A 14,265-nucleotide genomic window follows, 5' to 3' on the forward strand; every position below is an offset into this window, starting at 1 on the left:
ACATTCAGATAGCTATATCTAGTCTTGACATCACAGCCACACAAGAGTTAAAACAAATTTGTGGTTTATTTTCAGTTGCTGAGGAACCCTCAGTATATTTTGACGATGCTGATACTCAGAAAGTGCATGTTACCAAATCGGTATTCAGCTCCATGGTAGATGCTGCCATAGCCGGTTATTGCACCATTGACGACATTGCTGACGAGTTTAATAACATCTACGGTCCGGTAAGCATTGAAAAATGACATGTTTGTTTGATTATTTATTAACGACATTTGTGCCTTTACAATTAAGAAAATTTCAAGCGGAGTTGTTTCAAAACAATATGAACTGCAAAGTAAGTACTGTTATTAAAATTTATTTATTAACCCTTACGGATTATTACATTCATTTTACAAAAATAATATATAGTTTATTGTTTATTTATTCATATTTTTCACTTACAAACTATAATTAATAATAAAAATTATGTGTCCTCACTGGGGTTACCCGTGCCGAGGACACTTAACAATATACTTTTTTTAAATGTTTTTACATTAGAGAATAAACAAAGAAGACCTAACAGAGATAATTAACAAAATATTCACAGTTTTAAAAACTAGGTTTATAATGTACATCCATATTATTTATATTACAAAACGCACAAAGAAAATGACAAAAACCTAACATGAGCTATAAACTTGTGGAGTGGTTGATTCAATATTGGTTCGAATGAGACAATCTATTTTACTTCTACCTAGCTCCACTATCCATTTTTTTATAGCCTTTTTAAACATTTTCTCGTTACTAATTGTTTTACTAGACAGTGAAAGTAGGTTATAGATTTTAATTGAATAATACTCAAAATCTTTCAGTCCGAAAGTGGTATTAGTTTGTATTTGTTTAAGTTATCTTTGTGTTGAGAATCTAGTGATTATATAATTTGTTTGTGATATATTGTAGGGGTTATGTCTTTCATTTGAGTAAGAGTAGTTTTTGAATCTGTAAGTGAGTATTGTTTTAGCGTATAATTGTTTTGGTGTCATAAGTTGTGATTTGTGGAATATTTCTTCAGTAGATGTCTGTATCGGGACTCTGAGTATTATTTTAATTATGAATTTTTGTGCAACAAATACACTATTTAAAACTGTGTCACTCGCACCACCCCAACCGAGTATACCGCACTCCAAAATTGATTGACGCAATGTAAAATATATGTTTAAAAGTTCCTGAACATTAACTATATTTCGAATTGTCTTAAAGTCTTTTAAGTTTGTTAGTAATATTTTTAATCTGCTGTTTCCAATTTAAATTTTCATCAATAATAACTCCTAAGTAATTGACATTGTCTGTTCTATCCAATATTGGGCAATTACAATGAGCAATTTGTTCATTTGTTTTTATACTCTGTTGTTAATAATATTTTTTTTACATCTTTTGAAAAGTTCATCTGAGTCCTTTGTTTAGTTTTGTCAGGTAGTTTATTATTTAATTTCAGTCCCTAGTTTACTAGCCTCGATTGTCCTTGTCTCGTTTTGGAATGTTGTATGTGATATTGTTCTGATATTATGTCCATGTTTATTACATTTTTTTTCAAGTTTTTGTTCTTTGTCTACAATAGTATCAGTCGCTATTTCATAAATAAATTTTAAAGATTCTAGTTAAAAAAGTTCATTAACATTTAATTGTATAGTTTTTTTAAAGAGTTCTTTAGTTGGTGTTAGGAGGAGGTCATATTCTAGCTTCAATGTTTTATTTTGCTGTCGTTGTAGTCTGTTTATATCATTTTAGTTTCCTGTTCCCCATAGTTGTTACAAATAACCTATTTTAGATTTGACATAGGCTTCATAAGTATATGAGGATTTTTTCCGTTTTTGGAACAAAGTTTTTAATTTTTGAAAATCGATGATGTTGTTTTTTTGCCAATTGAATTATTAGTTAGTTCTAAGTATTTCACACAGTCAATTTTATTTAGTCGTTCATCATTCATAAAGGCATCTATTTTATGTCTTTTTTTTCTAGATTTAAAATGGATAATATTTTATTTTTTTCATTTGGCGTAAGTAGGTTTGTGTTTGTCCATTTGGTCAGTACAATATTTTGAGTTTGTTTAAATGTTTGTAGACAAAAGACTGGATTTCACCACCTATGTAGTCATTAAGATTAACAAATTACAACAGAGATGGCGAAAATTTTAGAGAAGAAAATATGGAAGTCTAGGCATTTACGGGGCTTATGACGCGTCGTTGGCTGGTTTATGTGGCCACTTTATACACCGTGTCACATTCTCAATTTTGTATATGTTTGAATATCTATATTACTTCAATTCTTACATCTGTTGATTATAGTGAAGTTAAGGAGCTAAAACCTTTATTGTTGTGAAGAGATTCAATTGATCGAATTATTTCACAATACTAGGCAACGCCTGAAAACAATTTTCAAGTTTTAAAACTTCTTCTTGAACTAGGTGGTTTTATTGGAATATTTTGAGTCTGTCCAAATGTTTGTAAACAAAAGACTGCGTTTCAGGCGTTTCCAAGTATGTGAAATAATTCGGAAATAATAAGATTTACTCCATTTTGAGATCATAAAAAAAAAAAAAAATTGTTCCTCTGAAGTTTCGTGGTCTGGCCCTGAAAAACCGTGTATACAAACACTTTAAAATATATTTTCTGTTGCGAATGACTTTCTACCTTATTGAAGTTTTACAAACACCATTCAACCGGTTTTTAAAGAAATCCTTGTTCAAAAACCGGCTAAAAAGTCATCCATTTTTAAAATTATTGATGAAATATACCTTTTTAATATTGAAATTATTCTTCTAGTGAATTTTTTTTTTCTGGGGAGTTTGACAGATTTCTCTGAAATATCTCCCTTATATCATTGAAATTTACTGCAACAGGTAGGGAAAACATTTTTAAATAGGAAATATGGAAGTCTAGGTAGGCATTTACAGGGCTTACGGCCTGTCATTAGCTGGTTTAAGTGACCAGTTTACACACTGTAACCTTCACCATTCTGTTTAAATGTTTAAACATCCATATTTCTTGAAAATTTTAAACCTTAGATTTTTGTGAAGTTAAAAAGCTGAAACCTTTATTGATAGAGGGATTGGATTCATCTGAATGAATTATTATACCTAAATACTAGATAACGCCAGATTTTATTATTATTTTTTTTTATTTTTTAGACCATTTGGTTTTACAGACGATACTTTAAGTTCGTCCAAATATTTGTAGACAATTACTGGATTTAACCCCTAGGGGTTATTAAGATTAACGTATTAAGATAACATTTTACAGAAGCTAGTCTGGATGTGGTTGGTTTGTGTCCGGGCAAATTAAAAATAAGTTCTGTGTGTTTATAACAATCAGAATCCTGGTCGATTCGTTGGCTGGTCTCTGCCAAAATCCTTAAAAACGAAATCAAGTGTAGGGAAGCCGGTCTCATCGTATAGTGCTTGGCGCGTTCGCCTACCGTGCTTTAGGCTCTAGGTTCGATTCCTCTCAGAGTGAACGAGAAATATTGGTTTTAAAGTTTATTATGCAATGTAATATTTGATTGACTTGGACTGACATCTGAAGCGTAAGACTGACCGCCTTACCTTCCAGTATCATATGAACGAGATATGCTGCCCTTTAGTTAAAATGCAGTGACATAGAAAACATATGTATTTTTCAGGTATTCTCTATCCCTGTAGTAATTTGTTAATTATAATGACTCCCAAGGAGGTGAAATCCAGTATTTTGTCTACAAACGTTTGGACAAACTCAAATATTGTAATAAAACCAACTGGTCCAAGAAGAAGTGAAAAAAATTGAAAATTGTTTTCAGGCGTTGCCTAGTATGTGAAATAATTCGATCAAATGAATATCTTCACAACAATAAAAGTTTCAGCTCTTTAACTACACTATAATCAATAGATGGAAGAATTGCAGTAATATAGATGGGCATAAACACCCTTTCTTCTATTGTTCTTGCATAACCTCATTGTCGTCCCAAAATTGATTTCCACGCGAATGTTCCTTAAGTTTTGGAATAAACTACTGATAAAAATTTTGGCTTTAATCAGGCGAAATTAGGGAGTTTTCAACTTTGTGAATAGCAGCCATTGACATTTAATTTCTTGTGTGCTGGAGCATTGTCTTACCGAAACAGCACCTAGCAGATTTTTTCAGTGGTCAACGGCCTGTTGTAAATAAACCGTTGCAAGTTTCAACTTGTCGCTCGGTACTTGTACGCATTTTAGGCTAAATAATGCATACATATCAGCTCAACAAATCAATAAACAGTTCAGGGATAGAGCATATCAATTGACCTTCGTGGATACTAGGTACGAACTTTAAGTCGAGATTTTAAATTTTGCATTTAGTGCCCTCAAGTACCCATTTCAAAAGCTTATTTTCTCCTTCCAGGGATCCGATACCACTGCCACGATGATCAGCTCCATGCTGATGATGCTGGGTATGTACAAGCGCTGCCAGGACCGGCTGTGGCACGAGATCAAGGAGATAGCTGAAGGAGACTATGACAGTGACATTAAAGCGGAAGACCTCCAGAAATACACCTATCTGGATTATTGCCACAAGGAAACTATGAGATTATTCCCCACTGGGGCCATCCAGATGAGAGATTTAAAATCAGATTTTTATATGAAAAGCCGTAAGTAAACGCTTTAAATATATCATATTTTATTTTTGAAAGCTTTAATAATGGGAGCAAAAATGGGTGGTTTAACTATCAATTACCTTTAGCGTGCCGATTTATTAAATTATTTTTTATTTCACTCGTTTTTTTGTTTTGTTACATTTTTTAAAACAACATTAAATTTTCATAAATTGCAAAGTTCATTAAAAATCATGTTTTTTAAAATGAAATAATATGTTAATTTTTTTAGATTCGTTTTAATAAAATTTTAAAAAAAACATACAGGCAAGCCCTGGTACGCGGGTTTACTTATGTTGTTAACATAACACAAAAGCTAAAATATATTACTGCATGTGTATATATGTACATAAATATCATGTTTATAATATATGCGTGCACATGAAAAAGAAACCTTACATAATTCGCCTCTCTGTTAAAAAATAAGGTCTTCCGGGACACCAAACTCCAACTGTCTCGCTACTTATTTGAAGATCTTCCAGGTTGCCGACTACCCTCGGGCATGGTGTTTGCTACCACGTGTGGAAGTCTGTTGGTATCTATTGTCTCTACGAGGTTGCGGCAGAATCTTTGCCTTTTCCTGCCCCATCTCACGATGTCGTTATGGTTGCAGGCTTCACGCATAACAATATTTAGGATCCTGTTCCTTAGCGTCTTTCCTAGAATAGTGGGGCAATGTCTTCATTTCTGCAGTTCTAAGCAGTGGTTTTGTTTTGGTTGAGTTGGCTCTTGATTCAATTCCGTTTGTCACTTTCGTCAGGACACAAGTTTTATAAATTCGCACTTTGCTTTCTAAATGCATGTGATTATTTTTTACAGACAAAGCTTTTTAAGCATCCTGATATAGCCGCTGCTTTATAAGTCGGTTCGTGAACTTCAATGTAGAACACATTTTGATTAGAGACTTTCAGTCTCAGGTATCTGAATCTTGACACCTGCTCGATGGGTCCACTCTCAATCATCAACCTGCCTCTGTTATTTGATGATTGTCATAAACTTTGTTTTGTTCATATATTTTTTTTAACATGTCTTTATTTAAATAGGTGCGAAGGTTTCCACGGTCACTGTTATCAATGTGTTTCTTTTTTGGGTGATACCGTGTGTGTTGGATTTGTTCCGATGCTTCGGCTACCATTGCAGGAGCCATGTTTAGGGTAAACTGAGTGTTTGGTAAAGAAAAGTGTGTGTATAATCACTAGTAATTATTACCGAAATAACATAAACAAAGACGACGAGCTTAAATTAAACTCAACATGGTTCCCAGCACTACATACTACAAAAATGAATAGAAATGTGCCTGCTGCCGACTGCGACACGGTACAAATTACTAGTACTTAAACGCGCACTTTTTTCTACAAAACACTCAGTTTACTTTGAAGATGACTCCTGCAATATAACCCAAAAAATAAACAAATTCATGTCTTTATTTAAAAATTATTATTTTTGTGATATACCAAAATATTTGAATTGAATTTTCTTTAAGTCGTTAATAACCGTGTAAGAAAAAAGGATAAAATTTGTGGTAGATCAGGACTCGAACCTTGGACCTCCTAATTTGGAGTCCTCAACATTTCTCACGGGGTCACAACCCGTCCTTCAAATAAAATTAAAATATTTTATTGAAAGCAAAATCTTTATTATTTAAAAAGAAGTTCTTTATTTTCTTCGAAATTTCTGTGGTAATGTTTACTGCAGCTCACATTTTCTTTCTAATTCATATGAAGCAAAACTTTCAGGAGACATAACACTACCGGAAGGTACGTGCATCTTTATCAGTAATTACCTTCTCCACCACAACCCCAAGTACTGGAAGGATCCATACTCCTTCATTCCGGAGCGATTTGTTCCAGAGGAAGTAGCCAAAAGACCAAACTTCTCATTTGTGCCCTACAGCGCTGGACAAAGAAATTGCATTGGTGAGGTCTTTCATGATTATTTCTGACACCAGAGTCTTATTTACGAAAGACAAAATTTTATTGATCTTACTAGAAGGCCAAGTAAAATGAACAAGTATTTCTTAAACAAATTTGGATTGAATTAAAACCAAAATAAATTATTTTTACAAATCGACTTGAACTCATAATATTTTATATCTGCTGAATAACTATTATAATCTCGTGTATTTTAACATCCCTATGCAGAAAAATGATATTCTCGAAAATTTTAACTATTTGCTTATTGATAAATTACCTGGTCCATGAAGAAGTATAGAAATTGAAAAAATAATATTTTCAGGCGTTGCCTAGTATGTAGGTGAAATAATTCAATTAGATGAATCTCACCCGCATAAATAAAGGTTTCAGCTCTTTAACTTCACAAACATCAACAGATGAAAGAACTGAAGGAATATAGATGTTCAAATATACGCATAATGGTGAATGTTACATAGTGTGTAAAGTGGCCACTTAAATCAGCCATTGACAGGTCATAAGCCCTGTAGATGCCTAGACTTCTATATTACCTTCTATTAAATGTTCTTCATCTCTATTGTAATATGTTTATATAATCAGCTCCTTAGGGAGTTGAATCCAGTCCTTGTCTACAAAAATTTGGACAAACTCAAAATATTGTTTATTTATTAAGTGTTTTGTATACCTACAAATCTTCATAATTTACTAATAATGTATTCCTCACTGGGAAATTCTGTACAGAGAAACACATTTTACTTTTCTTATTTTGTCAAAGAACGGCTTGTTCTTAAAAATTATGTAAATATGTTATAAATACACGTATAATTATATCATCATTTAATTTTTGTTCAGTATATTACGTTGTTACCAAAAGACAAATTATTATTGAAGCAATTTATACTGAGTGATCATATTTTTTTATTATAATTGGTATTTTTTGTCATTAATATTTATGTTTCAATTTAAACTTTCATTAGTATGTTTACCAATTAATATTTATGTTTTATTTTATTTATATTTATGTTTTATTTTATAAATATTACTATTATTCATTTTAATTATTGAAGGATCAGTAAATAAAAAAAATCACACGTAACAAAAATGGTCCGGCCTAAAAACACAAGAAATTCCAAGTAAGTCAAGACTTGTAGTACGAAGAACCTCTGTACATTATAAATCAGTGAAAAAATATTCAAATAAAAAAAATATTTCTTTCATATTAAAAGACAATATGAAACAATATTTTGAGTTTATATTACTTCTCTAAAGTGTTCTTCATCTAAGTTGTAATATTATGTAAATATAAACATCTCACTACGAAAGGCCGAATGCAACACCAGATGAGAGTAGTGATGTCGGGAATACCACTAAAGAACACCAAGGAGTTTGTCTACCTCGCCTCGGGAGCAAAATAACGTGGGACGGTCGGTCTAAGAGCAAAGTCGACAGCCGTATACATCAAGCTAGACTTGCATTTAATAAAAGGTCCAAAATAATAGAATCAAATAATATAGACCTAAAACTAAGAATACTCCTAATCAAGACCTATGTATGGAGTGTCTTGATGTATGGCTGCGAGACATGGTGCCAATCCGAAAAAGATAAACGGAGACTAGAGGCTTTTGAGATGTGGTCCTATAGAAGACTACTAGGAATTTCTTGGAGAGACCACATTACAAATGAGGAGGTTCTCCAAAGAATCGAAGGTGGAAGGCACCTGCTCAGGACCTTGTCATGTAATACGTCAAGAAGGCCTCCTGCATGTCATAATGGAGGGGATGACCGAGGGGACAAATTCTAGGGGACGCCCACGCCGAGAGTACCTGGAGGACCTATTAGAGGACGTGCGCTGCTCATCATATGTTGACTTTAAAAGAGCCGCACAAGACAGGGAGGAATGGAGGAGAAGAATGAATGTAATTGCTACCAGCCAATCCCAGGATTGAGACCAGAGAAGAAAGACTACGGAATTGAATCCAGTCCTTGTCGGCAAAAATTTGGAAAAACTCAGAATATTGTTGATAAACCCACCTGGCCCATGAAGAAGTATAGAAATTGAAAACAAATTTTCAGGCGTTGCCTAGTATTATATAATATAGTCATAAATCCTGTAGATACCTGGACTTCTATATAACCTTCTTTAAAGTCTTCTTCATCTCTGTTGTAATATGTTAATATTGAAGTCCTTTTTAACATTTTAGCATTTTTCTAAAATTACTTATTAATCATTCACTTTATTATCCATTCATCTCCAAATAACAAAACTTTGAATAAAAAAAAAATTATATGTTAAAATATAATATTTTTGATTTGCGCCAGGATTTTATTTATTTTATAAACAGTTGATTAGTTTTTGTATATATTGGCAAGATGTCAGCTATATTAGTAGAACATATACTAAATACTCCACCCTGATGCTGCAAAAAAAAATAAAAATTATCACAAACTTCGGTCAAAGAGGATTGGCCTTCTACTCGATTTTAGTGTACAATCTACTTCCATTATCGATAAGGACAATAAGTTAGTACTCACAATATAAAATTGCTTTAAGAAATGGATAGTGGAGGTGGGTTGCGCACGGGTTGACGAGTGGATCAAGCCAAATATGTAAAATGTGTACTGTTTATGAAATTTGGTCTATATAAATTGGTTATGTTTATTATTATTATTTTAGTTTAAATTAACATATTACAACAGAGATGAAGAACATTTAAGAAAAGGTAATATAGAAGTCTAGGCATCTACAGGGCTTATGACCTGTCAATGGCTGGTTTAAGTGGCCACTTTACACAATGTGTAACATTCACCATTCTGCCTATATTTGAACATCTATATTCCTTCAATTATTTCACCTTAGTTAGTTTATATTGTTTATTATGTTAATGATAATAAGGTTAATTAGATTAATTACGTGTTTTAAAATGAATTATTATTATGTTAACTTTATTAAACAACTAATTTAAGGCATGTTTCACATTTTGTAAAATGTTTTCCTCGGCACGGGACACCCCCAGTGAGGGAACATTATTCTGTATAAAAAATAGAATACAAACAATGTAAAAGTATAAATAAATAAATAAATATTGAAATTGTCAAATTAAAATTAACCGGTCTTATTAATAAAACGATTTCAAGTCCCTGTTGTATATTTGCATGAGCTTCTCATGTGAAAATGTTATCTGTTTTCATTAAAATATGTAAAAAAAATATCATTTCGTATTGTTTCTTTGTAGGTCAAACTTATGGCACCGCCGCAATAAAGACCGCCATTATTCATGTTTTGAGGAAACTCGAGTTTTATTCTGACCTGACCATTGAAGACTTACCTAAAAATGCAGACATATCCCTAAGAAGTGCGGTGGGATGTCATGTAAAGATTACAAAAAGAAATATTAACCTTTAGATCTACGGAATGGAATATTTGCATCGCGCAAAAGCTTGGAAAACATCTTCTAAAAATAAATAACTATATCATCAAGCATTATCCAATTAGGGATTTAGGTTAGTGGGTTGCTTTATAAATAGTATGTATTTAATTATTTTACACTTCAATAAACATTCCTGCTTGGTGAGAATAGGCGGTAAGAAAGACTTAGTTTTAAAACAATTAATATTATATAGTCAATTATATTTAAATGACGCTTTGGTGAAATAAAGACATTTGATTATAAAATTAAGTTGTTTGATTTCCATGAGTGCTATTGTGTGTTTTAATTAAATTTTATAAAATACTAGCGAACCTTACAGACGTTGTCCTGCCCGAACATTGGCTTGCCTACATAAACTGGTTTACCAAACGTTTTTTTATATTAAAATTTTTGATAAACTAAATACTCAAATAGGTGCGAAGGTTTTCACGGTCACTGTTATCAATATTATGTATCTTTTTTGGGTGATACCGTGTATGTTGGATTTGATCCGACGTTTCGGCTACCATTGCAGGAGCCATATTCAGGGAAAACTGTGTGTTTTATAGAGAAATGTATGTGTTTATGTACTAGTAATTTGTACCGTGTCACAATCAGCAGTAGGCACATTTCTAGTTTTGTAGGAAAGAATAATTATGTTTATGTACTAGTAATTTGTACTGTGTCGCAGCCGGCAGAAGGCACATTTCTATTCGTTTTTGTCATATGTAGTGCTGGGAACCATGTTGAATTTAATTTAAGCCTGTCGTCTTTGTTTATATTATTTGGATGTCTGTGTATTTCAATTGCCTCTTTTATTATTCGTGCACTATAATTACTAGGTTTATGTAGAACTTTTGGTTCAAAGGCGAAAAAATGTCCTGTGTCTATAAAGTGTAACTATATACTCAGTGACATTTGACATTGACTTCGACATTTCAATCTTTTCATTTGACTATTGTGGGATTTGATGTTGCCCAAAGCATTTTTTTTTAAATATCACCTCCCATAATACCCGTATATATAATTCTTCTGTACGTGTGATCAATTATTAATATTTAACTACATTTTTTAAAAGGAATAACCCGCTAAGCCTCTATTTTTAGGCTCGTCAGCGGGTGAGATAGAAGTGATATGGAAAGAGGTAATGAAAAATACACCACAACACCCAGACCAATTGAGAAAAAAATCTTTCTTGGAGTTTTTTCTTGCAAATGGCGGGAATCGAACCCGCGACGCCAGTTTCACAGTTGGCCGTCTAACCAACTGCGCCACGGCGCCTGTCTTTAATTTAAGTAGGTACATAAGTACTTTTTCATGGTTGAATTCCAAAACATAAAACAAATATTTTTTAAACACAGATTTTTTTGCAAATGTCAAACTCTGCTGTTCTAACAACAGGGGTGCACTTTATTTAGGAATGTGATTTTCAAAAATGTATTAAATGTCAGTTAATATTTTTTAAGTACTACCCAAAATCAAGCAACAAAAAAAATGGGTAGAAATTATAAGAAATTTAAGGAAATAATCTGATTGAGATTTACAAAAAACGAATGCCGATTGTAAAAATTCAAATACAAACTATTTATAAATGCAATAAAATAACATCTTCTCATTTTTCCAGAATATGCATTCTCGTATTATGCAACCCTGGTAGGTCGATGAATAAAACATTTAAGCTTCTAAATAATGTTTTTTACATATTAGATTGAAGATTTTAAGATCTACAAACATGCGAAGCGCAAAGCTCATTATTATGCCGCACGTAAATCAGTTTTTCCTATTAGGAGGAGTAAAGTGACGTCACACGTACGGAAGAATGATGTATATAAAGATAATGAATCGAGAAAACATTTAAAGTATTTTCAGGCGCTGCGTAGCAGGTGAAATAATTCAGCCAGATGAAAATCACAAAAGTCAAAAGATTGAAGAGTTGCGGCATAGGCAAAATAGTGAATTTTACACTATGTGTAAAGCGGCCACTTATACCATCAAATGACAGGTCATAAACCCTGTTTTTATGCCTAGGCTTGTATAATTCCTTCTCTTAAATGTTCTTCATATCTGTGGCTTGGGTCTATAAAGGCCAATGTCGTAAATCGTAATATAGCAGTAGAGTCATCATTTACCCATTTTGTGGCGTTTTATTTAACTGTTTAACATCACGGATAGCAAATATTAATAAAAAACATTACAGCCGATGTACGTGTGCAAAAAAAATTAAATATACAAGTTTTTTAACTGACTTCAACCCTCTACAAAATGCTGGCAAGAATAATATGAATGCTTACATTAGCCCTTCTAAAATCCAAGCAACAGATATATTGATCTAGCTCCCTACGGGGTTGAATCTAGTCCTTGTCTACAAAAATGAGGACTCACTCTCAATATTGTTTAATATGTGCACATATACTTTTTCATTGTCGGCCTTGTGGTGTAGTAGTCAGTGCGTTTGCCTACCATGGAGGAGGTCCCGGGTTCGACTCCCGACATGGTTGTCATGAAATATTTAACTAAAAATGTGTTTTTGCACTAGGATATTTCATAGCCCTTGGACAGGCACCTGAACCGTAAGACTGATCATATTACCTTCAAGTAACACCATGTAAAGCGCCCTTGAGGTATTTTATTACGAAAATGGCGCTATATAAGTTATCCATAATTAATTAACTAAAATGATCAAGATATGCTGCGATTAGTGTACCATTGCAGTGCCCTATGCACCATTGGGTGCCGAAAGCACATAATACATTTGGTAAAACGTTTAATATATCGTTTTAATGGTAATTTAATTGAATTCAATTAAATGTGTTTTTATAATAAAATAAATAAAACAAACAAATTAGTGGTTTAAAACAAAGTTGTTTTATTTATTTTATTATAATGAATAACCACAAAGTAAGTGCTTCAAATATACACTTTATAAATGTGTTTTTTTTTAAGAATAATAATGTAGACTTCAGTTTTTATAAAATAATGGTAGACGCTTTGTTCAATATTTTTCATGTGTTCAGATAAACTTTTAACTTGTATCAGGGTTTATCACGATGAATATTTTTATACATTATTATAAATTAATCAAACATTTGTTTATAACGATACATAAAAATCAAACAGCGCAAAGGTTCGCAACAGGGCCAAGAGTCGATTTTTGTTTTCCACTATTTCACTCATTTATGGGAGAAAACTTTGTTTTGGATCGATATTTATTGATCTTTTTGATGTTTAAATATATAACTATGATTATAATTTAGCAAAATAATATCATTTCAAAAAGTATATGAATTTTTTCGAAAACCATACTTAATATCATTAAATTTTATATTTTTTTCTCAAAACCGCAATGATAAAAAAACGTATTGATTAGAAAACATTCGGGAAAAATGTATTTCATAGTGATTTTGTGGTTTAAAGATGTGTCTAATATAATTTGTGGTTAATGACATAAATATATTTTTTTTATTTTGCACACTGAGTTTTAACCCGTGTAAATATGGCAAAACTATAATTAACAATCATTAAATTTGCTTGTTGAAAGTTTAATTTTATTTTAAGGGTATTAATTAATATTTATTAAAATGAGTACATTAAAAATTACAAGAAGAGATTTGTGTGAAGTTTTCATGCATGCAACTTAAATCATATTAGTTCATTAAATAAATAAGTTTGAATTTAATAAACACACTTATATTAAAATAATTTTTATTTACGAATAGGTATTTTGAATATACATTTAATAAAATAAAATATTTTCTTTGTTTCATTAAAGAAATAATGTGTTTTTTTTTTACATTTGTGCAAATTTGGGGTATTTAAGGTAAAAATCGAGGGAGTTACAGATAAATGGCGATGTTAATGGAATTAAAAAGTATTTGGTTTTATTAATTAAATAATGCGTTTATTTTTCTACATTTGTGCAAATTTGGGGTACTTAAGTTAAAAACCGAGGGAGTTACAGATAAATGGCGAGGCAACTGCCAGAAAGTAACAGAAAGACAATGACTTTAAAAATTTTAAATTCTTACTTACAGCATATCGTCTAAATTAGTCTAAGTTGTATGCTTTTTTTGTTTTTAATTTTTTGTCTTTGTAACTTTGTTCTCCTTCTAGTTCTTTACAGAGGTGTAATATACTTATGTTCGCTTTCTACATAATACGCTTGATACATTAGTGTTTTTTCTTTTTGCAGATAGTTTTACTAAGTGATCTATTTGATTTTCAATATGGTTGCTCCATTCAAACTAACTAACAAAATATTATCGGAGTTGTATTGAGAACAGGAGGGAATCAAGTGCAACAAATTG

At 31.8% G+C, this 14,265-nt stretch overlaps 1 protein-coding gene across 1 annotated transcript in view; it reads left to right on the plus strand.

Moving 5' to 3' along the window:
* The window catches only part of LOC148284966 (cytochrome P450 4C1-like), a 33,190-nt gene extending 22,963 nt beyond the window's left edge, over window positions 1-10,227 (plus strand). The window contains exons 8-11 of the mRNA XM_088231919.1: window positions 76-227; window positions 4,395-4,641; window positions 6,381-6,560; window positions 9,788-10,227. Coding sequence (XP_088088045.1) covers window positions 76-227; window positions 4,395-4,641; window positions 6,381-6,560; window positions 9,788-9,957 — 749 coding nt within the window. The 3' untranslated portion in view covers window positions 9,958-10,227. The remainder of the gene's footprint in view (window positions 1-75; window positions 228-4,394; window positions 4,642-6,380; window positions 6,561-9,787) is intronic.
* Window positions 10,228-14,265: the final 4,038 nt, after the last annotated feature.

This window comes from Micrasema longulum, unplaced genomic scaffold (assembly GCF_059751315.1).
Source record: "Micrasema longulum isolate JH-2025_06_02 unplaced genomic scaffold, ASM5975131v1 h1tg000072l, whole genome shotgun sequence".
In the NCBI taxonomy this organism is placed as follows: domain Eukaryota; kingdom Metazoa; phylum Arthropoda; class Insecta; order Trichoptera; family Brachycentridae; genus Micrasema; species Micrasema longulum.